The 26,303-nt window shown below is 32.6% G+C and overlaps 1 protein-coding gene across 9 annotated transcripts in view; it reads right to left on the reverse strand.

The window, feature by feature from the left end:
- Positions 1 to 26,303, reverse strand: part of FAM13B (family with sequence similarity 13 member B) — a 231,591-nt gene that overhangs the window by 114,089 nt on the left and 91,199 nt on the right. For 4 of the 9 annotated variants that reach the window (XM_031953318.1, XM_031953314.1, XM_031953317.1 and 1 more), the window contains exons 3-8: positions 23,377 to 23,567; positions 22,709 to 22,936; positions 18,905 to 19,082; positions 18,345 to 18,489; positions 15,749 to 15,844; positions 10,289 to 10,449 (exon numbers count right to left, since the gene is read on the reverse strand). In XM_031953318.1, the coding sequence (XP_031809178.1) occupies positions 10,289 to 10,449; positions 15,749 to 15,844; positions 18,345 to 18,489; positions 18,905 to 19,082; positions 22,709 to 22,936; positions 23,377 to 23,533 (965 nt within the window). In that variant the 5' untranslated portion in view covers positions 23,534 to 23,567. The remainder of the gene's footprint in view (positions 1 to 10,288; positions 10,450 to 15,748; positions 15,845 to 18,344; positions 18,490 to 18,904; positions 19,083 to 22,708; positions 22,937 to 23,376; positions 23,568 to 26,303) is intronic. The other 5 variants (XM_031953322.1, XM_031953320.1, XM_031953315.1 and 2 more) reach the window with 4 other exon arrangements.

Raw genomic sequence — 26,303 nt, forward strand, 5'->3', positions numbered from 1 at the left:
TTAAGATTACAAATTTAACTACACCAGCCCAAGAAAGTCAAAGTTCAAGTTCACTTCACACTACAATTGTCTAGGTTTAAAAAACATGCTCCAGTAGTTAGAGAAAATAATAAAGCATATTGGAAATCTATTTTCGAGCCCAATGATTTATTGTTTATGCTACATAAGTTAACTCCCACATGTCTTGATCACAAGATGGGCCAAAAAAAAAAAAAAAAAAATCTCTGAATGCTTAAAAGTGACTAAGAGTCAGAAGATCTGAGGCCTACCCCCTGCTCAAGTTCTGGCAAAGTTCTAGCAAGTTCTGAGCAAATCATTTCACCTCTGTGTCTCAATTTCATCACCTGTTGAGTAGGAATAGGACCACCTGCCCAACCAACTTGATAGGAATGCTAAGATCAAATGAAATAAGATAGGTGAGGGCACAGTACTAAAAATAAACTTCTTATGCATATGTAAGGTATTGTTTATGATTACTATTTTAGGATGTTGTGAAATTAAAGTAAAAAGTTCTCAAAGATCCTCTAATGAAACATGTCAAGAATTTATCCTGATTACTAACTAACCCCACTGATTCTATGTAGTAAGACTCTGAGAACCTTAACATTTACAAGTCCTGCTTAGATTGCAACTTATGTTTCTACTTTCTTAAAACTCTCTAAAACAGAATTATAGAAATGTACAGAACTATAAAATTGATCAACACGAATGCTCAGCATTACTCAAGTAAAAGTTTAGAAGTCTGGTAATAGCTTCCAAAAAATTTGTGAATATTGCACAATAAATGCAGTCTTCTTCCTTCCTCTCACAGAAACCATTAGCTACATAGAATCAACCCTAAACGAAGGATAACATTTTAAACTTATAGTTCAACTGCTTCAAATATCCCCCCAAAAAAAGTCTATTTTTAAGTTAACCATAATATATTTTAAATAATAATCCTAGAAGAGTAGAAAGAATTCTGGAGTAAAGAATCAAAAAGACCTGGATTCAACTACCACTTAAAGATTACTTAATAACAGCATTACCTTAGGCAAATCACTCAAACACTGTGACTCTTATTTTCCTCATTTGTATTTGGGATAACAGCACCTACTTCATGAGGATTTTGTAAAGATCAAATAATAAAATATATGTCAAAACTGCTATCTAAATGTAAGCTATTATTAGAACAGAAGCAATTCTAGAACAATCTTGTCTGTAGAAATGAAAATATATGGATCCTATGAAAATCAAATTAAATAAGGTGTGTAAAAATACTGTATAAAATATAAATAAACCTGTTATTCACATGCAGCCAATGTTCATGAACTAGGGTGTCTTTAAAAAAAAAAATTTAGGAAATCAATGAACATTATCTTCATCCATAATGTTACTCATAATGTCCTGTTCCCAGCCAGTAGCAAGTAGCTTGTGAGAGCAAAGCTCAGAAAGAGCTCATAATTAGCTACTTCCAACCAGCTAAACCAGACCCACTAAAAAAAAAATCTATCCATATCTACTAACAGTAAAAACTGGGACTTGACTCCCTCTAGCCTAAACTTTTTAAGATGGTAACTTTCAAGATGAAGTCTTAAAATTCTTTACTTAAACTGACAAAAAGGCTCATAAACCACCTCCCTCCTATTTACATATATAAAACTGAAATGAATTACAGCCATTAGCCCATTTCTCACAGGTGTACATAAGCTAAATATGAGTTAAATGTTTGGTACCTTTTACAGACACATATAAGCTATCACAGAATTCAAGTAGTCCCAAGGCCAAAGGTGAATCATGCCGTAATGCCCTAAACAAAACTTAAACTTCAAGAATTTCTTGTTATTCTAAAACAGCAAAATCCCTGCTGCATTGCAAAGAAACTAGCTAAAGAGTACTTTTTTCAACTAAAGCAATCAATTCCTGAAGCTCAAAACAATTTTACTTCTAAACCTTATAACTGGAAGCACTGCCTTGGAGTCACACATCTTGAAAATGAAACCATAAATCTCCCTATAAATCCCCCTTCAACAGCTAAAGAAGTACTATGTTGACTCACTTCTGGATAAATATATTTTAGAAAAGACACTGATAAATAAGTCCTAGAAGAAGAGAGTGCAACAGGAATAGAAATGGATCCCCAAGTTTATATTTTAAACACACAATCCTTTTTTATCTTGTTTAAATATTTATTGATTACTAAATCCAGAATCTTAACAAAATTTAAATCCTTCCAATCTACTTTATTGATACTCTCCTTTTTGTTTGAGTCCTTCAAAGTCTACTGGCTTGATAGTGATATTTGTGAGTGAGTCTTAAAAAGAGATTAGAAGGACTAAAACAAAAAACTAGCATAACCTGTGAGTGAGTCCAGTGAAAATTTAAAGGTATATTAAAAACTTGGTCTGTGCCATAATTTTTTTTTGCAACAATTCCTAAGAAAGATTGCTATAAAAAAATTTTCAGAAATGTCAATAGTTAGAATGTTCAAAATAAAAATACTTAACTTGCCCTTTTTTGAAAACTTCCAAGAAAAAAAAAGTCTATTCTAAAGCTACATTCTTCTGTCCCTTTACTTATATTCAATGTGCCATTTAATTTACAAATAAGAGATGATACAAGAATACCAGTTTGCTTTGATCTATACAATTAGATAAGGAGCTTAATTTAAGTTTTACTGCCTTCATTCCTCTAAATTACATAAAAAATACAATATTACATAAAATGCTAATCAAGTTGGCTTATTGGAACACCAATAAAAAGTTTGTAAGATAAACTATCAGTAAAGACATTTAATATACTTAACAGCTGAAAGATTATGAAAAGTTGCTATGAAAAAGCAGATAAAACAGTTCATAGAATTACATACACTCATAGGTAAAAACAAAAGGCATAAAACTGAATGTCCATGAAGAATGTATCAAATTAGGGGTTGGTGGAAAAGGAGAGGATGAAATGAAATAGGATTTTCATGTGTGAGGCCACATACAAATTGGACCATATTTATCATTCAACTTATCTTTTGTGGCTACTGAAGAACAAAGAGCTGGTTAGTTACATGAAACAAATCCAGAGTGTGAAATACACTTCTGACATAACATTTTAATAAGTTTTTTTTTTCCAGTTTAAACCAGCTTCTCAGGATCTTACACTACCCAGAGCAAAGCTAACAAAAATCCTCAAATATACTGAAAGAGCCTTAAAAAAATATGGTCATTCATTCATCAGCATAACTCTGATTATAGTAACTACATATGGCTAAAAACAGGGCATGAATTCTAGATTAGCACACATAGAATCCTAAAACATTTTTCAGTCAAACTACTTATAGATTCTGCAGATAGATGCTACACACAGCCTCTCAATTCAAAAATGTTAATTATGTGTTATTTATATCATGGCCGTACTTATTAGCCTTAGTACAAAATAACAAAGCAAGAGAGATATACTAAATAAATCACAAGGGACATATATTTCTTTAATCTTTAATCAAGTATTTGGCACCTCTAACTGCTAAATAAATTCCTGCTTGATGTTCTCGTTTATTAACTATTAAAAAAGATCACTTATACCACCAGTAATTTTTTAGAAACCATAAATAACTTTAAATTTATCTTTTTTAACTACTAGAATTATAACTGGCATATCATCAAGTTATAAGGCCAAGAGTTTCCTAAAAGAAATATATAATCATAATAAACTATTTCCTCCATATCCTAACTATACCAAAATTATTCTGATCAACTCACCTCTGTAACAGAACCTTGCAGGTCATTCTGATTATTGTAGCTATTCCCACTGTACATTTCTGATAAAGGGACTTCATTTGAAAAATCATAATGGCAAGTTAATAAATGCTTATGAAAATTACTGAGTTTGACTTCAGTGGCCACCTTGCAAAGGCTGAATACTTCTAGACAGAGCTGTGCTAAACTCTGCAGTCTAAATAGCAGACTGCAACATGAGGTCACTACTGACAAGAAGCTACCCAATCAACACTCCAAAAATGTCCTTCCAAGTACTTTACTGCTTTTTAGATGGAGCACACCCAAATACTTTACTGCTTTTTAGATGGAGCATAATCAAAAATTTGGGTGAGATGCCACACACAATAACATGCAAGACTGATAAAAAAAAAAAAAAAAAAAAAAAAACAAAAAACAGACAAACAAACAAAAAAAAAAAAACCTAGCCAATCATAGATCTAAGGTCCCTTCAAGCTCTTATTAGATAGTCTCTTAGGAACCATAATTTCATTCATTCACATAAAGGACATAAATGTCAAGTTGATTTTTAACAAATATAAGAAATGAACAAGTAGAAAGCAAGTACAAAATGGTCAGACTATTAAAGATTCGGGTAAAATAAATTTAAAAAATTAAAAGATCTAATATATTGGATTACTTGCAATGTAGAGGAGGGGGTGAGGAGAAGGTGGAGAGGGGAACTGGAACATAAGATTTTGCAAGAGTCAATATTGAAAAATTATCCATGCATGTGTTTTGAAAATAATAATACACATACATACATACATACATACACACACACACACACACACACACACACACAAACATATATAAAATAAAGAAAAATATCCTAATTATCACCATTTTACATGATGATTTCTTCTGGTTTTAAGGTAGATGCTTTTTGTGATTAAAAAAAAACAACGGTTCCTGTAGAATGAAAGCTCTCAGAGTCTGGATAACACATATCTTTTTTTAAACTTTTGTATCACAATAACTTAGTCTAATACAGATTAAGCACACAATAAATCAATGAATTCGTCTCAATTATAAAACATAGGCATTTTAAACCTAAAAAAAGGAAAAGATACATTTTTTTCTCTTCCCTTTTAAAAAAACAAATTACCAAATTAAATATTGCAACTACTTTATTAAAACAATAGGCTACCAGGTCTACCTATAGTCTTATTTATGATTCCATAAACAGAATCTCAGAATTAGAAAAGAAATCTTTGTGTCGAATGAGTTCATTTTAGAGAAGAGAATTCTCAAACTGCAGTTATAATATCCAATACAAAATTAATTTTAGATCACAGATCTAGACCTGAAAGAAAACTTAGAATTCCTTTAATCTAACAACCTTCTCATTTTACAGTAAAGCAACTGAGGCCCAGAGATTGTAGGTGATTTGCCTAAGATCATCGAGATAGTAGTAAATAAATACCAGGCTGGAATTTGAACTCAAGTCCAACAAATCCAGCATTTGTTCCACCATCCCACACTACATCTCACTTTAATCACTTTCAAAATAAGATTTGACTGAATTACCTTTAAAACATATGTCTCAGAACACAAATTTTCATTCTGTTTGTTTATTGTAATAACATCAATTTTTAGGAATTTTCTAACTGCCATTATTATTCTTCCTCAGTCTGGAGAAGATAAATCAATACTGATTGCTACAGAATATATACATCTAAATAACATCAACGATATTAACATTTGGCAACATGTATGACTTTGAAGTTTCTAAAGAATTTTATAAAAATTATTTCATTGTTTCCTTAAATAACTAGGAGGTAGGTACTATTATTCCCGCTTTAGAAATGGGGAAACTGAGGCAAACAGCTATTAATTCTCTTGATATTATTAAGATCTGAACTCCAGTCTTACAAAATAACAGTTAAGTCCTTGTTAGGATCTTTGTATAACAGAGTTTTATTTTACCTCTCCCAAAAGCAAAGTATTTACATTCATGTTTAGAATACCAAGTCATAAGCACCTCCACAAAACTTCTGATCTTTACTTAAGGGAATAACTTAACAGCATTCTCCTGGCACTGCTCCAAATAGGCTACCATCCTGTGTTATTTCTTTTCTTTTTTTTATTTTTATCCTTAAAAGTCACCACAAAAGACTCCCCTGCTCTTTTCCCAATATCTTCATTCATCTGGGTTAATAGAGTCCCAAAGTAACAGCATTAGTGACCAAACCTTTACATCTAATAAATCACAAAACTCAACTTAATCCCTTCAACCAGTTACTAGTGCTACTATATTATAGACACTATAATATACAATTAGCCAAAATGTTATACTGGAAAAGAAAACAAATTACACAACTTGCTCAGCACCTATCATTATCCTGAAACCCCTAAAAAGAGAGAGCAGTTCTAACACATATCTAAGATAAGAAAAAGTGGATCCCAATATTCATTAAATTGCTTTTGGAAACATGAATTACATGCAAATTTCCTTTTCATCTCTACTCAGGAATTGGAATAACACATAATTACTTATTTTGAGAGTTATTTATTGAAAAAAAAATCAAGAAAAAAAAAAAAAGAAACCAATCTGCTCCCCTCATTTTTAAACTCCTTGAATTCAAAGAGCCTCCATATTCCATTTGTTGAAGAAAACAATTTTTAATTCAGTAGCACAAAAAAAGAAAAAACACTGACTTGCAGTTAGGAATATTGTTTTCAAATAATGGTCCCTCCAATTACCTGTGACCTAAAAAAAAGTTACTTTACTACTCTCAGTGGCTAGGTCTCAGTTTACTCATTTGGAAAATAAAAGGAATTTACAAAGCTATATTTAAAATCTCTTACAAATTTTTTCCTTAAAAATCATGTTATATTTTTTTGAACTAAGTGTCATAGCATATAAAACAAAAAACATAACATTAGAGAATACTATCATTAGCTTCCAAAACCCTTATGTACACTAACAAAAAAAAAAAAAAAAAAATATGAGTTTTGTGTGTTTTGGGATAAGGATATACATTAAGGAGTCTCTTTAAAAAAAAAAAAAGTCTCTTAATTTATCTTTAGAATCTGTACCTTTAAAACCAAAGAAATGCAGATATATTCAAGAACAATCACAAATGTTCACAAGCAATGAACTACAGAAAATTCCATTTGAACAAATGTAGCTTCCAGAATGATGTCATTGCATTCTAATTATAAACACACGAGGAATATTTCTATCCACAAGAGGGGAATATTACTTGGAGGATTTGTTTAAATAAACTAAATGATTCCCATTATATTTGGAAAATGTAAGTTTCTTGGGAGTTTTGTATACTCAGAGATTGTTTGGGATGGGACCAGTCAAAAGCCAAGCTAAGCCAAAAATAAATAAATAAATAAGTAAATAAATGAATGAATGAATAAATAAAAAACCTGTCTTCCGCTCTAATCTTCTCTACCTGGATAAGTCTGCTCAGTTCCCCAAAATAAGCATCTAGTATCTTGGCAAACAGGCAGAGTTAATAGTTAAAAAAAAAAAATTTAATTCTAATACAAAATTATCTCCTACCACTTCTTTTCATTAGATAGACTCATTGAGCTAGTAATAATAACCATTCATACTTGTGTTGTGCTTTTTGTTGTTGTTGTTTGTTTGTTTTGCTAAAGCAATTGGGATTAAGTGACTTGCCCAGGGTCACACAGCTAGGAAGAGTTAAATGTCTGAGGACAGATTTGAACTCGGGTCCTCCTGATTTCAAAGCTGGTGCTCTACTGTGCCACCTAGTTGCCCCAAGGTTGTGCTTTAAAATATTCAAAGTGCTTTCCTGTGACAAACTTGTGATTTAAATAGTACAAATCCACTGCTAAGCTGATGTACAAATACCTTCTAAAATATTCTCCAAATGAAAACCTTCACTGTCAGGGAATTTAACTTATACAGTGATCCATTCATTCCACTTTTCTATCAGCACTGCAAGGAAAATTTTCCTCTAAGAAGCTGAAATCAGCTTCCCTAAGTTTTCCTAATGGTTTTATTTTTTCTACTTTCTAGGACCAAGAAGAATCAATCTCATCTTTAATCTATGTCACAATTCTTCAAATACTAGAAATTACATATTATGTAAGAACCAAGAATGGTTCTTTTATTCCTTCCTCTGCCTCTCCCCTCCCAACCCCCCAGTCTTACCTTACTTCTCAATACCCAGTCAAATTTTATGTTCTCTTGGGCAAACATCCCCAGTTGCTTCATATGATTTTCATATGATAAAAATTTACTACAGGAACAAGTGGTGTACAAGATTTTTAAAAGCTCAATTCCTGAGTCAAAACAATATTTTCCCTAAAGAGATGAATTTGATGGCAAAAATTTCAGATTATATTTCTATGAAGCTTTTCATCTACAGAATCTACAGGAACCAATTAAATAAGGTACTATCACTTAAGTTCCCTCTATTAAAAAACAAAAATACCTTCACTAGAAAGAGTACTGTGTAAAAACTGCTATTTAGTAGTCATTTACCTGTAGCAATGAATAAGAAGGTCACATGAGGAAGGAGAAATGGAAAAAACCTTTAAGTACACTAACTTTAACTGTTGAATAGTTTGCATACTTATCATTGCCCCATGCTAGACTAAAACTACAAGTGCTCTCTGAACCTTAAAGTGCTATGCAATTGTGAGAAGTACTATAAGGACCTAAGGATAGAGAAACCATGTCTTAAATTATCTTCATATTCATTTAAAAACCAAGCTACATATTATATATAAAACTCTACATTATATTTTCCTGTGTTTTTCACATAGTATGTGTGCTATTAATTGCTTGGTGAATTAAGAACAGTAAAGGAATCCTTAGATGAAAGTGAATAGAAAAAAGTGTCAGAAGGAAATCATGAAAAAAAATCATGGGTAAAAAAAAATTAACTGCAATTCAGAAAAATATGTAATCATCATATGCAGAAATAATATTTTTCAAAATGCATGCCATGAGATTTGAAGGGGGACAAAACTGAAAAACTCACTTCCAAAAGGATGAGTATATCCAGAATACAAAAGCTACTAAGGTGAATTTAGCCAATGACATATATCCACTAAAAGTCACTGCTGAAAAACATTTTAAATGACATCATTTGGTTCACTGTCACAAATAGAAATTATACAAAAAGGGAATGGGACTTTTCAGATGTTAAAATCCCTGTCTACTTATGTTCTGAAAACCATAGAGAAGTATTTATCCTCTTATTAAGAGTCCCCACTAGAGAAAGCAATGGCCAACCACAGCTTGACAGCAATTCTAAATTTTCAAAAGCCATTTCAGAAGAGGCCATGCTCTGGTAGGTCCTACCAGGCTGGAAAGGCTTCTTGTAGACCTAGTGATAAGCTGGGTTCACTATCACCGGAGACTGAGAACCAATTGAGCTAACTTAAGCTTCTCTAAATCAATAGGACAACAACTTCATAATGAATTTTACAGCCACAGCAATTCTTGATTATGAGCTAGTAAATAGCCACTGATTGCAGTGGCTATTTTGTACTATGTATATTGATACACTAAAGGATTGCAATCTGCAGTGGTTGAATGGCTCCCAGGTACCTCAAGGAAACTACAGCCTTCAAGTATATATAAAACATGTCATAAATATCATTTCATTTGAGGAGCTATTTTATGCAGAAGTGATACATATGTAATAAACTTTTAAAATCTTTAGTTTTCTTTATTCCCCTCCTCATTATTTATGACAATGATTTTCAAAGGAAGGATTTTATGCAAGCTTTTTTAATAAGTGATACTGGTAAGCTAACAGCTCTCAGAAAATAAAATATTTCCAAAATTTTCTGCAAGTCACAATGACTGTCCTTTTAAAGAAAAGTAGCACACTTCCTTGTTTGGGGCATTAATAAGCACTTTAAAATAATGCTTTACTTCCATTTATCAGTGATATACTTGTTATATTAAACCATTTGATTTCAGTGCCTAACTAAATTGGTTGCCATAAATTTATAATCATAAATAGTAAATCAGAGTGTAGCTGTGTCACCTCTTTAATGTGAAACACACTGAAAGTCATGTTACCTTGCAGACAAGAGGACGATAATGTGTAAAAACAGAGAACTTGACAGTATATATTTTTTAAGTCCAGCTTCATGACACAAGTTAACTTCTTCATTATTTATTTCACAAGGTTATTGCAAAGAAGGTACTCAGTAAATTAAAACTATGTATATTTTTAATTACTTCACGTAAGAACTCTGTTCTTGCCTTCCTCTCTACTCATGCTGAAACAACAATGTACAAGAGAGAATCTAGAGTGACTCCTCTTCCCTCCAAAAATTTAACGTTCGTCTACTAAACTCAATTTCCAGACAGTAGAAGCTAAAGCTCTGAGAAACGGATGGAATCACAGGCCCCAGACTACCCTGAAGGTTTAGCTGTCACCTTTCAGAATAACATAAATAAATATTTTCATTATTTTCAATTTTTAAAAATCACTTCTTTTTCTTCCTTTATTCAACTGGCACAATCTTGGCACCAGATAAAATCTCATGCAGAGATCAAGAGTTGAAAATCAAGATTTTAATAACAGAATCCTTACCTTGTTGATGCTTTAACACTATTAGATTCCATTATGTTCTCAGTCATCCTCAAGTGTACCACCTCTGGCATTTCTTTAGATTGTTCTGCACAATCTTCTGGAAGTTCTTCCGACTGCTCTAGCTTTTCATCTTCTTCCTCTTCCTCAGAGAGCTCATTAATCTATTAAAAACAAATTTTAAAATATTGACAATTTAAATTTTAATAAAATTATCTGGCTTATAAGTCAAAGAAAAGCTATTATAAAAGGACATTTTGAAACTGAAATTTAAACAGCTTTCTAAATCCAAGTCTCACTTGGAGAATATTGTTGCTACTTGTTCTATAGATCTGAAGAAAGATATGGACCAAAAAGAAAACAACATCTCAAAGAATGATGAAATAACAATAATATTGGGATTCCACTGAGTATATCACCAGGTCTTTCAAAGTTCAAAGAAAACTTAAACATCATGATTAACATCAGGGCAACCTCATGTTCTTCTCAATTTTGTTAATATAGTAGATAAGTAAAGGCTTCCTAATTGCTCTCTGCCTTCCAGGTGCACAAAAGGAGTTTATTTTAATTCAGTAAGCATGTAAAATCCATGAAGAGCATATATATACACATACCCCTAAAAAAAAAAAAAGACTAAAATTTCTAAAATTAAATCAACCTTGTTTAAAAAGAGTCACAGAACGTGAAATGGCAAATCTGTAACTTTTCATGGAGAAGGGGCATTATCAGGATATGATTCATTCCTTTTTATATAGAGTTATCTCAACATATTATAATTCACTTTTTTTTTCTTAAGTGGGAAAAATAAAACAAATTTGGTATTCATTACCTCAAAGTTGATTATTTCAGGAAAACAAGTCTTAAAATAGGTAATGGATGCTAAAATTTGAGAGAGTTTTTAAAAAAGTAATGAAAAATGAAAAAAAAAATTACAACTATATTTATTCCAATGACCAAATGTAACTTCTTAAAATACCTCAAAGGTGGGATATATTGTAAACAATCTTTGATAATTTTCTTATAAATCAAACACTAGATTTTTAAGGATGTAAAAACAATGAAAGTACACCGAATTCAAAACCAGTATACTGGAAGTGTTAAGAATACACTGGGTTTTACAATATGGAAATGACAGTGCTGTCTCAGGATAAAGTCCAAACGTGCTTTCTGAATTTCATGTTAATACTGCAGGTTTTTTGGGTTTTTTGCTGAGGCAACTGGGATCAAGTGACTTGCTTAAGAGTCACACAGCTAGGAAGTGTTAACTGTCTTGAGGTCATATTTGAATTCAGGTCTTCCTGACTTTAGGGCTGGTACTCTATCCACTGTGCCATCCAGCTATCCCAATACTGCAGTTTTTAAAAAGGAAAAACCACCATGGTTTGGCATCCTACTTATCAACTAATATAGGATTACAGAATTAGAGCTTAAAGGGATCTCAGGGCTCAAATGAGTCCAAACCTCCTCATTTTACAAATTAATAAAGTATGGTCTAGAGAGGTTAAGCAATTTACCCAAGATCATATTGGTAGTAAAGAGCAAAAGGCAATATTCAAAATTTATCCTCTGACTAAAAATTCAAAACTTTTATAGCCTCAAGTTAACAACTGTTTAAATTGTTTAATTATAAAGTTTAACCATTCTTGATGAAAATATAAATGTATTGCCAACATCTCTGTCTTTTTATATTAATAGGATTCAAACTTTATTTATTTGGGGGGCGGGGGAGGGGAGACAGCAAGGTGATACGATAGAACACTAGGCTTGGGAGTCAAAAAGACCTGTGCAAACTGAGTCTCAAACACTTAATACCTGTATGACTGAGCAAGTTACTTGTTCTGTGTCTATTTCAGTTTCCTCAACTATAAATAGAAATAATAAAAGTACCTACCTCACAGAGCTGTTGTGAGTACCAAATAAAATAATATTTATAAAGCACTTATTACAGCAGTGGACATTTAATAAATGTCTATTCCTTTTCCCTATTCTTTTTTAGTGGGACTCTTATTTATAAGATGGCATTAAACACAAATACTTAAGTGAGTGTCCTGAGCTGTAGCACAAAAAGGCTTCAGGGGTTACTAATGAAGTATATACAGGACTGAATATCCTGCACCTAGATCCCCAACATTTTAAGTTTATTGGACTACTTTTAATAATTTCTCCCTAGTTCTCTTTCTCTCTTGCTATTAAGTTGTTATTTCACTACCTGCCTCTAGTAGCTTTCCTTTCCTCATTTCTCATTTCTAATAAACTAAAAAAAACCAAATAATTGTGATTTGCTAAAAATTATGTCCAAAGAAAAAATAAGAGTGAGAATGACTAAGACACAAGTAAAGTTCTGAAAAGCTCCCTTGAGATAAAACAAATTCAATTAAATAAACTTATTAGCCATATATTATATACACAGAACTTTTCTAGGCAGTGGAGGAGATAAAGTTTAAGATTAAGAGGGCAGATCCCTGCCCTCAAAAAGTTTAAAGTCTGAAGAGATATGACTCATAATGCAAATAATTACCACATATGATAAGTCAAGAGGCAAATACTAATTTAGGAGGTGAAAGGAGGCTTCAAGAAAGGAGGAGCATTTGAGTAGATCTCAAAGGGATGGGTAAATACAACATTGTACAAAGGAAAGAGGAGGCACAGGTAGGTGGTTCAGTGAACCAAATATTGGACCTGGAGTTAGGAAGAAGCCCCGAGTTCAAATCCAATCTCAGACACTTACTACTTGTGTGGTCCTAAACAAGTCATTCAAGTTAGTGGACTTAATCCACCAGAAAAGAAAATGACACTCCAGCAAATTTGCCAAGAAAACCCCATGGATTAATATGGTCCATAGGTTCACAAAGAGTTAGACACAAATGAACAATAGCAATGATGGAAAGAAGATTGTAATTAAGAAGGGCAAGGGGACCAGTGGCTGATTACAATATGGATTACAGTGTGGTATAATCATATAAAGAATATTAAATTTGCACTATTGATTACAAAAATGCAAATTAAGAAACTCTGAAATGGCACTTCACCCCTTTCAAATTGGTTAAGATGACAGGAAAAAGCAATGATAAATATTAGAGGAGATGTGGGAAAACTGGGACTCTAATGCACTGTTCAAGATGGAGCTGCAAAATGGTCCAACCATTCTGGAGAGCAATTTGGAACTATGCCCAAAAGGCTATCAAACTGTGCATACCCTTTGGCCCAGCAGTATCTCTACTGGATCCGTATCCCAAAGAGATCATAAAGAAAGGAAAGAGACTCGTATGTGCAAAAATGTTTGTAGCAACCCTTTTTGTAGTGGCAAGGAACTGGAAATGAAGTGGATGCCCATCAGTTGGAAGGATGGCTGAATAAGTTATGGTATATGAATGTAATGGAATATTATTGATCTATAAGAAATGACGAGCAGGCTGATTTCAGAAAAGCCTAGACAGACTTACATGAACATCAGTTCTAAGTAAAATGAGCAGAAACAAGAAAACACTGTTCAGAGTAACAAGATTATGTGATGATTAACTGTGATAGACTTGGCTCTTTTCAACAATTAAGGGGATTCAGGCAATTCCAAAAAGACTTGGGATAGAAAATGCTATCGACATTCAGAGTTAAAGAACCATGATGATTAAATGTGGTTATCAAAGCACAGTATTTTCATCCTTTTGTTGCTGTTGCTTGCTTGGTTCTTTTCTTTCTCATGGTTTTTTTCCCTTTTCATATGATTTTTCTTGCACATCATGACAATGTAGAAATGTATTTAGAAGAACTGCACATATTTAACCTATATTGGATTGCATAGTCTTACAAGGGAAGAGGGAGAAAAACTTGAAACAAAGTTTTGCAAGATGAATGCTGAAAACTATCTTTACATGTATTTGGAAAATTAAGATACAATTGAAAAAAATAAATAATGTTAAAAAAAAAAAAGTGCTAAATTTGGGGAAAAAAAGGACCAATTTTGAATCCTGACTGCTTACTAGTAACCTGTGGCACCATGGAAGAATTAACTAAGGTCTCTAAGTCTCAACTCTCTCCTTTTCAATCCTAAATCTATGAATCGAATATTATAATCTTGTCTATAACACATTTGGATACAATTGAATCTCTCTGAATGCCCTATTCTTCATCTGTAAAATGAAGATGATACCCAAGATACATACTTCATAGCCTCACAGTATTACTGAGGATAAAATGAAAAATAATCTAAACTAAAATTAATGTATGTATATCACTTTGAAAACTTTAAAATGTTAAACAATGTCAATTATTTGGCATTAGGTTGTCTGATGGGAACAGAGAAAGCACTCCAGATATGATGAACAGGAATCAGCAAAGTGAAAGAGGCCTTGTATAAAAGAATTAGTCCAATTTAGCTGAAGCATAAGAGAGAAGTTATTTATTTGAGAAATTAAGAGTTGAAATCCTAAGTGTTAAGTGCTATCTTCACACATAAATCTATGGCACTTTATGTAACATGGGTCTTTAGCTATAAAATGCCACACATGGTATTTATTAGCATCATCTGACCTACAAGGACCTACTTTTAAGGTGCCAACCTGTATAAATTTTTAAACTGTACTGAATTACAAATAACTTTCCTTTAATCCATAAATTACATAGGGTTGATATAGAAATAAATACAGAGAGATATGTTTGGTTAATATCTGCCTAGAAAATGATTTACCAATTTAAAAAAGTCACAAATGGAAAGAAAATCAGAAACAAACTATTAACTACTCTATCCACTTCATGAAGGCATCTGAGGCTGGAGCACACAAGAAAGTATAAAAGCAAAAAACAGGGTGGCTTTTTAATTGAGCAAAAATTTACGTGCATTCACTCTCCCAAATTTTAGGTGAGACGATTCTGGGGATTTACTAAGATTTTTTATGCTTGGCAATCCAAATACTAAAATGTACACATATTCAGTAAAATATATTTGAGACAGATAAAATAAGCAGTCCATAGAACATGCAAATTCTCTCACTTAAAATTTAAATTAATTCAAGTAAATTTTTACTTTCTTCTATTATCATCACCTCTAAAAGTAACCTGGTAAGACAAAAAGAGCCAAAAAGGTAAAAAGTAAGCCATTACTTCCTACCCCAAATTAATGATCACATATAAAGATAAGTTTTTTGTTTTTTCATTTTAGACATTCAAATAAATGTGCTCTAACTTTATCCCAATGAAGTTCTTCAACAATAAATGCTTGTCCATGTGCCTAAATGAACTGGTTTAATCAACTGAACAAACATATTTGTTATGTGCATAAATGGGAGATGGATTAGTTCAATTTAATAAATTTTTATTAAATGCTTAAAAAAAAAAATGAATGCTTGGGTCTCAGTTACTCAACAGCTTAGCTCTTTAGCATCTAATGCATTTCAAATGCTACTTAAAACTATTCTGTGTATGCTTCTGCCTCAACTTCGCTTCTGGTGGATCCTTATCCATACTTACATCTCTTCTTTCTTTCATTGCTGTAATTCCCTTCTCTAGGGCCTCGTGAATTGCCTGCTCTCCAGACTCCAGCTTGTGGAGAACGCTGCTACCTGCCTTCTCAAACGTATAAAGAAACACAATTATATCACCTCCATCCTCAGATAAATTAAGGACTCCATACTAAAGAGGTTGTTCACCTTCTTTAGCTTGTCTCAAACATGTTCTCTACTTGTGTTCTAGCAACCATTTGTTCCTTTCTATAGTCAAAACTAAGAGTGTCTCCTGAATCAATGTAATAAGGCTTATAATAATTGCAAAGCCACTGCATCAATAGTAACAAGACTGTAAATGAAGAAAACAAGTGGGTGCATAAATTTGATTTCACAAAACCTGAAATTCAGAGTAAAATAATATTACTACCAAGAGTAGATCAGGTCCGACTACATATTTAAAAGTCTCTGGGGTCCTAGAATTTCTCATTAATGGATGAGAAAGCAGCAACAGCTATATTCATTCAACTTTGAAATTAAACAAAAATTTAAGAAATACTTCACTCAAATATTTTATATTATCTCCTAAGCCAAATAGTTTGTCAAAATTACTTAGGAAAAATACCAAAATTTTAAAATTCTGCTTCCTTCACTTGTATTCTAATTATTTCCTAATAAGAAAATACACATTTTAAATAATCAAACATAAAGAAAGTTTATATTATCACAGGAAAAGTACAGATTTGGGGATACAAATATCCCAGGATACATTTCTCTAGGCAACCCTACCTCACATTAATTTTCTTCTCAAAAGGCAAATTTCCTCTTCTCTACATGTATTTGTCTATGTATTCCTTAATTTAGCTGTTCTCAGTTTTCAAACCATAGCTCATTTCATCCTTGCTATTTTCCCAATGCATTTGGAAAACAATACAAAATGCACATTCAACACAAGTAGATTAAGAGATTTCAAAAAACACAACCAAAACCTAATAAACAAAGAATGCCAGAGTAATCTGATACAATCCAAAATATTTCACAAAAGTACTGTGATACAAATGTATTATCAAGTCAATTTAATAAATCTCTTAAAAGTCAAAATTTAAACTTAGAATGTAGTTGAATGATCTAAATAGCAAGTTTATTTTATATCACCTTGCAGAGATAAAAATTTATAAATATAAGTAAAAATTAAATATATTTTCACAATTAAAACATAAACAATGAAGAATTCCTGCAAATGTGACTACTCCCTTACCTCTACTTTCATTTCAAACAAGGACAGATTAATTCTTTTGTTTTGGCCTTAGTTTTTTGCAAGGCAATCAGGGTTAAGTGACCTGCCCAGTTAGTGTCAAGTGTCTGAGGCCCAGATTTTAACTCAGATCCTCCTGAACTTCAAGTCTAGTATTCTATTATTCACTGTGCACCTAGCTGTCCTGCAGATAATTTTTTTAAAGAAGGTACTTCATAATTTTCCCTTAGTCTTACCATGGCTCCTAAGAAGAGATCCACATAATGATAGCTGTTCAACTTCAAAACCACACCAAAATGTCTAGGTGTCATCTACTCAAGCTACAAAGCCCACCAATATATTTTATTCCCATATGCAAAACAGGTTTCATTCTCAACTCATATAGCAAGATGCATTTGGCATTTGCTACTGTGTCATTTCTTTAAAGTTCATGATACTTAAGCAAAAAGTCATAATCCATATTTTTATTTTAAAAACAGAAGCAAAACAGAAACAGAAATTTTCAACAGGAAGCAATATAAAAGATGGCAGGCAGTAACAAAAAAAGCCCCATCCCAAGTATTTTTAAACATTAAAGAAACTCCCATTCTTCTAAAGTTCGTGTTATACACAGAGTAATACCTCTCTACTCAGATAAAATAAAATGTCAATGAACTATAGAGCATTTTCCAAGAAATGTTTTATTATCTGCAAGTAAATACAAGTAACTAACAAATACCAAAGTTTTTCCAAATACACTTCCTTCCAGATCTATTTTAATGACTACATGAAGCTATTTTATAATCAAAAATATACAGATCACTGACAAATAGATTAAAATCCTTTAAAAAGTTTGTTCTTCAATAAAGTTATCATCTACAGTTGCATATAATATTATTTTGTTTGGTAAATCCTAAAAAATATCTTTCAATCCAGATCAAAGTTACTAAACTCAAAATGGACTCAAAAATCGTAGGAATTTTCATCACTATCTTTGACCTTCACTTGTCCATTTATTAAAAATTTAAATCAACAAAATAAATTTTTAACCTATCTTCTAGGTCTCATTTCTAAGTCCCATCTATTTCTAATACACCTTTGCAAATAATATATTACCAACTAATCTTGAGCAGAAAATACAAAAAAAATTTCAGAATGGATGTCTGAATTTTACATTTTCATCTAAATAAAACACCATGTCGAAGGTGTCATATTGCATAAATACTTCTAAATTCACTTTTTTTTTTTTTATAAATCACTAACTGTCCATGGGTTATATAGCAACTAAAAGATAAAGGATAATTACATATATCTCATGGAATGCAGCTATAGATACATGGTTTTAACGTTTTCAGTTAACCTTCAAAAGAGGACAAACTTAAATACTCACTTGTTCAGTCAGTGAACTCAAATCATTAGTAGATGAAAAATCTTCCTCTTCATTCTCAAAGTAGTCATAGTAGTTTTCCAGAAGTCCAGCCATTATTCTGCTTACTATTTCTTGCTCTTTCAAATCTTCCACATCTGTATAAATGCTACAAATACAAATTTTAAATTTAGTTGAAGATTCTTCATAAATACATTTGATGAAAGGATTCTTTTTCTCCTGTAACAAAAACTACTTTTGACTGAAATTCAACCACCTCAAAGATGACTTGGTAACAGTGGGTAACATTTTAAATCAAGTGGCATTTAAATCAAGAATTGTATTCTGAGCTCTTCAGAGGATCTAATTTATCACTTTTGAGCCTCAGTTTTTCCCATCTGTAAAATGCCATTAAATACTATTCTCACGCAAGCTGGGAGGAATAATCAAATCTATCATAAAAATAAAAGTTCAAAAAAGTCTGAATTCTCTAAAAGATAAAACATTTCATAAATAAGAATACTTTCTACATCCAAAAGTTCTTTCCTTTTAGGTTAAATGCATACACTTATGAAATAACTTACTGGAAGACATCTGGACCGAAGACAGCAGCCAAAGAATTTGCAGACCAAATTTCTTCATGATGTGATGCTACGTTGGCTAAAAATCTACACAGAAACTTCAACAAACTGTAATTAACAGGTGGAAGCTGTTGCAAGAGGAACCTCAACTTTCTTCCAAATTCATCTTCATTATTATAATCTGTAAAGCATAATGACAGGTTTTTAAATGAAATAAAAACAAAGCTCAGATATTCTGCCAACTTCACATTACTCTATCCCTATCATTTTTTAACTTCCTGTAGTTAACAGCCTTTGTTTTTTTGTTTCATTTAAGGAGGAAGGGAGAAATTATGAATGGGTGAGGTAGAGGTGGGGAAGAGTGAGGATGAGAATTAATTCATGCTTTCAAAGGTTAGAAATGTTTTTCCCCCCACCAATCCTCATTAGTAGCATTTTTCCTTCTTTTCCCCTTTTTCTTTGCTATTTGATACATAAGCATAGCTGCACTATGTAACCAGTGCTAGTAGATAGAAGCTAAATGCACTAGGTCAATATAAGTAAGTCAGTACCTAACTCCTGGGAACACAAACACACAAAAATATTTTCATCACTAATATGCTAGCAATATTTTTCAACTTGGGAAAATGAGAAAAAAATAGGTAGGTTACTACTAGGAGATTGGGAGAAGAGGGGGAAGGAAAAGTTTATAACATTTTACATTAAATTAAAAACCTGGGAGTTTGGTCAGCTGAATTTAACAGTGATGTCAATTAGATGAATTCACTCTTTCCTAAAATGAAAAAAACTTTTTATATCAAAAAAGGGTATATACTGAAGTAGCAGTCCCATGGTTAAGTTGAGTCTAATTCTCCCTGGTGAAAGCAATAAAAATACCTTTTGTTTTGTATCACTATATATTATGTAATACATGAAAAAATGGGTTTAAAGATGAAGTTCATATTTTTCATCACATACAAATTTAGACTGGTCCAACTGGTACAAATGAATCAGGCCTATAGTCATATATGAATTTCAAAAACTACAGAATCGTATGAAGATTCACACATTCTATGAATTACATTATTACTGTAAATTTCTAAGGAATAGAACATGCCACTGTTTGGGGACTATTTTAATCAGCCTAGAAAATCTTCCAATTACAGAGCATTTTAGAACCATCTTAAAGGAAAGCAGACATCCATAAACACATTAACATATATCCTTGATGCTATTTTCTAAATTAAACTGCCATTCAGCAAGTAACTAGTATGTATTGATGATGTAGTTGTTATTGATCAGTTATTTCAGTTTTGTCCATCTCTTCATGTTCTTATTTGGAATTTTCTTAAAGATATTGGAATGGTGTGCCTTTTCCTTCTCATTTTAAGAATAAGGAAAATGAGGCAAATAGAGTTAAATAACCTGTCTAGGGGTCACAAAGCTATTGTGTCTGAGGCCAGATTTGCACTCAGGAAGATGAGTCTTCCTGACTTAAGCCACAGCACTCTATTCACTGTACCATCTACCTGCCAAGTAAATATTGATGCATTTTTGCATCAATAACCCGTCTAGAGAAATATATTTTCAAATTACTTTCTAAAAAATGTAACAATGGGTTCCCACAATACTGTATCAGAAGAATATTTTTTTAAAGCACTAAAAAAAGGCACTAAAAAAGTACAACTAAAATAAGGCAAAAAGAATTATAAAAAAAAATAAGATATGATTAGCAATGTAATTACTTGAAGGCCATCTCATCCATCACTGCAAAAAAATATACTTTATAAAAGGTCCATACCATTTTTACAAATTTTTAATCTCTCTGCAAGTATATATTAAGATGAGAATAATTAATCAGGAAATAAAAAGTTCCATTTACTACTTCAACAAAAATTCATTCTGTTAAGATGACACCTGATGCTGTCAAATTCCAAATGCAGACATATAATAGCTAGAATTTATGTAGTGCTTTAAGATCTCTAAAATGCTTTACAAATGTTATCTTATTTTATCCTCACAAGCACCCTGGGATGTAAGTACTACTATTTATCCTTAATTTACAAATGAGGAAAGTGAGGCAGAGGACTTGCCTACAGTTGAAAAGGTAGGAAGAGTCTGAGTCCAAATCTGAACTTGGCTCTTCTTGATTTCAACATTCTTTATCTAGTCTTGGCTTGTCAAACACATGTGACAATCCAAATCACAGAAAGGTATAAAACCCTGGTGACAGAGAGCAATATTTTGACATGATATCATTAAATAATATTAGAGGGACTGATTTACACATCATCCAAGCTTATAAGAAGCCAGAGCATGACAAAAATAAAAATCTCATTTACTATAAACTTACATAAGTTGCACAAACTAAGTCATCATAAAAACAGAATATTAGCAGGGATTTAGGTGGCTCAAGAATAAATTAAAGCTTCTTTCCTCTAGGAAATTAGTACTAAATTTTATAATGCAAAATATGTGAGCATATTAACATTAATTAATACACACAGAAAAATACTTGAAACAAAAAGGAACAGCTCTGGAAACTTTTTAACATCATTATTATTAGAAAGAGAATACAGGTCCATAAAAATAAAACTGGCAATGAAGATTCATTTTGAGGGCCATTATACAACTGAAGAGGTACAATAGAGAACATTATTGTGCTAATCATTCTGCAACATTAAGTAAGTTGTGTTGAACTCAAGTCATCGGGATATGTGAGATGAAAGATACAATATCTCCACTGAGTTCTAAATATAAACCAGATCCCTACCAATTTAGTGCCGTAAAACAGACAAATATGAAAGCTGTTACAGTTTTTACTTCCAAATAAAATTACTGAATGTTATTTAAAGGTTGCTTCAAAAAAAATCCCTTAATTTTCTTCAGAGTTCAACTTATTTTCTTACATTGAGTTTTCTCCTGATCACTTCACATATTGGTGCCCTCTTCCCAAAACTACATTGTAGCTAATTTGGTATTTCCTTTGTATATACAGTCTACCAAGCCAGACTGTAAGGTCCTAAAAAGTAGTTATTTACACTTATGTCTTTGCTTCCCTGATACTTAGTATATAGAAGATGCTTAATTGATATTTGCTTATTGATTCATGTATAAGTTTATAATTTTTTAATCCACTGCTACACTGCTCAATTACAGACATGAATGGAATAGCTAGAATATAATAATATATCAAGTAGTCAGAATTTCCCCATTTCTTTCTAAGAGTTACTAAGAAAACACAAGAGTCTTAAGAGGAAATTTGGCAAGTGGTTTATAACTATGGAATCACTGCCAAAAAAAATCACAAATAAATCCCAATATACTATGAAAACAAATTTACCTCTCTTAAATTCCCTACTTTCATATTTCCATTTGAAATATTATACAAACAATAAAAACTAGATTCATTTATTTTTAGAATTGTCTGACTTTCCTTTAAATTGTTATTTTATATCTTCCTGGATGGTATCCAGAATTATCATGAAGCACATGACACCTATTTCTGCATTCTGCTAGTAGTAGTATGACAGAGACATCACTAACTAGCACTTGATGATAACAATTAATGGTACTGTCACACTCCACATCCTCTACAATTTCCTTCACACCCCATACTTTACGTTTTCTTTTTTCCTCTTTCTATCCTATGTCTTAGGCCTATCAAGTTCATTCGTAAGAACAACTATGTTGCACTAACCCTTATGCTAAGGCCATATTGACTCCAAAAAAGTCAATAAAGAAGAAAAATTACACACCTTTAATGACTGCTTGGCTCAAGATGCCCCATTCAAAAAAGTATGAAAAGTATTAATAACTGGATCTTACCATCTATCATATTACCTTGAGAAAGTTGCATCAAGTGAATATGCAAGCTACCAGGGATGACAGGTTCTGGAAGTTCTTGAAGGAAAAACCTAAGAAGACTAATAGCTGAGGGAACATCTGCTTCCTTAACCAAATCCACATCTTCTCCATTGTCATATCTCTGCCTAAGCCACTCCACCGTCTCAGCATTTCCATTGACTTGAAAAAGTCCTTCTTGCTCCAGACCTCCTGTGTTAGTACAAGAAAGGAAAAAATTTCAAAACTATGTTTTATATCAAATAAATATATGTAAACTCCAAACATTTAAAAATTTTGTTCAATATAAAACAACCCTGGCTTATATATTATTCAATTCATTATATACCTGAATATAAGATTTATATTCCCTACATCCCTAACTTAAATCTTTCCCCTCCCTATATTACCCCCCAATAAAAAAAATTCTCATTATCTCTCTCTAAAGGTTCACTGGTAATCATTTTCAACTCAGTAATCCTTTTGAAGAAGCTTAAGTTCAAATAAAGAATTAAAAAGGGTACCAAAACAAAGTGTTCTACTCTATTTCCTCCCTGTGTCTGAAAAGTCAATGGGAAAAGGACTTGTGTTGATTAAAACAAAGGCCAAAGAATGCCTGGACTAGCCCTTTAAAATAGAAAGGAAATATATACCATGTTCCTCAATATAGTCCACAACGTGGCGAACTATGAATGGAACCTCATTGTCTGGATGTCCTCCCTGCTGCAGCTCATCAAGTGGAATTCCAAATATTTTGTTAGCAAGTACGGAGTTGCAGTTACTCAAGGAAGGGGAGGAGCTCTTCCTCATATCTTTTTGCAGCCAGAAATCAAAGCTGTCTTTTCTGTCAAATGAAAGACAAAAAAAAGACTACAATGATTAACAGGTAGCAATATGACTAAATAGACACCAGAGATGGCTTATATCTAAATATGGTTTTATGGATCCAAGTTATTTCCCAAATTTCTGACCCATGAAAAGAAACATTCCCTATGTCTGTTCACTAATTAAATTTCAGTATTTACTTAACTCTATGGATTCTGTTTTACTGTCTCAGTATTTATGACTCAAAACACCTAGAATATTTAATAAACTGAGATGTATTAGCATCTCATATACCATGATCTACTACAAATTTCAGAAAGCATCTTAAGACAACAGACCTACTTCTAGAAGTTAACTAGTCTTTCCCAAGTTTATCCATAAAGATTTCTGTGCCTTGATAGACAGAGCTGGACTTAATTATCAAATTATATGTCTCTACATGGCTTAATATAATACAGCTGTGTCCTTTCTACAATTGGAGACAATCTTCTGGTCCCACTATTTCTATAAGAGAATTGAGTATTACCATATAAAGAGGCTCATTACCAGTAAATTATGCCCTCACGCACAATTCTCTGCCTACTGCAGCCATGAAACAAAGTACAAAATACAAAAGGACCATCAATTCTAGATGGTCCTATCCTATCACGATGATGACATAGTGGTGATAGTAAATATGGGGGCCAGGAATACTATTCGACCATTCAGAAACATTAACAGTGCTATAAAAAGAGAGATTTTAATATAACGACAAATTAATATACTCATGGGGGAGCAGAAGAATAGTATCAGAAAAGGTCACTCAAAAAGATAACAGCAATTACTGACCCACACATCTAATTTTTTATAAAATATTTACAATGATCATGAATGAAAATAAGAAAAAACAGAAAGGCTTTCACAACTATTTTCATTAGTAGACCACAAAACCATGACATTCATCCAAATTTCTAGAAATATAAAATCCCATCGTATTTGTTCATTACAAAATAAAACAAAACAAAACCCTCTGAACAATGATACAACAAGCTTCCTTGATGGATGCAACACCAGGTTATTATATTCAATGATCTCCTGATTATAAGATCAAGGCATAAAAACAGGGATGAATATAAATGCCAAAGGTATGCAATTACTAGAGAAAATGTCCTACTCAAAGAATCCAAAAAGAAAATGGAATGGAATGGAATCTAGATTCTACCATCTGTAGACAATACTGAAATGACTACATAAAGTCCCATTACATCACAGGTTCTTCTTAATGAGCTACACACAGTCAGTCAAAGATTCTAGATAGCAATTCACACAGGAAAAATGAAATGGATAAAAATTGCCTATGTTCAGATGTTCAAACTGCCATGCAATTCACACTAAATCAGTCTATCACTATCTCTTACACAGAAAAATGGACACTGAACTGGTCCCAGAATCAAAAAGACAAGAATGGGCTATTTGGGAGAATTTAGGAAATTTTGGGAAATTGTAAAATGATTTCAATGATCCCAAATTGATTGCAAAAATTGCATCTTTTGAATTCAAATATTCTTTTAATGAATGATGTTGCAAGGTTCTGAATTATGGCTCACTCCAATGAATAAAAAAACTCCAAAATATTAAGTTCTTATCATGTGCAAAGCACTTTGCTGAACACTAGGGATACAAACAGAAAGGGGAGTCCCTGGTCTCAAAGACCTTAATTCTTTGTTGTTGTTTATCCTTTGTTTATAACTCAAGACACATTAGAAGACTTTGGCATCTTGATGTCTGACCAAGCTCTAATCACTCTACAGTCTCAGTTACCTAACTCCCAAACTCTCAGATGGGTTTAACATCTATCTGCCAGTTGTCCTTAGCCCGGTTTAGCCCATCTGCCAAGGCAGTTTTATCAGGGTACAGTTTCTGTGCATGCTACAACTTCGTGGACCTATAGGTAAGAGTTAAATAACAGCTAGATGCCAAAAGTGGATGAACAGCTCTGAAAAGCGTTCAGCAAGTTCTCACACCAGAAGTGCTAGTCCTCCCTGAACACCTCACAGACCCTACTAGCATCCTAATGGGGAGGAAACAAAATGTTTCATATGCAAACCCCATATCTATTTCTGATATTGAACTGAAGGTTTAAAAAAAAAAAAAAGGCTTTGGTAGCAAGAACTTTCTTTTCCAGATTTTCAGTAGGTATGACTGTAAAAGAAAAAAACTGATAGGATACCTGCAGAAGTAAATGCAAGGGTACACCTACACAAGAAATGATTTCCTAGATGATATGACTGAGGGCACTGAACTAGAACACTACTATTCCCTAGATATTTCCCGGGCTATCTTCATTCAGGTCTGAGGAAAGGTGGTAACTGAGGTGATGACAATGGCTTGGTAAACATATGCAGCACAGCAGATGACAATTTGTTGAGTTGGTTGACCCTTGTTCTACAGGGGTTTTTTCGTGGGATTATGACTATAGGGGAAGCAGGACCAGTGATCAGAACAGTATCAATATCCCCAGGATTCTGGCGTTCAAAAGCCTGGCTTATCTCCATTGGCTTCTGAGAGGAGATGGTGTTCAAGGTAGCTGTGATGGTTAAGGTTCTCCTGGCAGAAGCCACTTCTCGTCCCTCACTCAAAATGGCTTGCTGATAGCTTTGATGAAGCAAAATTACAAATGATCCAAAGGATAATGGAGACAGAACAGGTCACAGCATATCACAAAAACAACTTGCACCTATGATGCCAAGTGTGATAAGATAACATCCAGGAGAGG

The sequence above is a fragment of the Sarcophilus harrisii genome, chromosome 2 (genome assembly GCF_902635505.1).
Source record: "Sarcophilus harrisii chromosome 2, mSarHar1.11, whole genome shotgun sequence".
Classification (NCBI taxonomy): domain Eukaryota; kingdom Metazoa; phylum Chordata; class Mammalia; order Dasyuromorphia; family Dasyuridae; genus Sarcophilus; species Sarcophilus harrisii.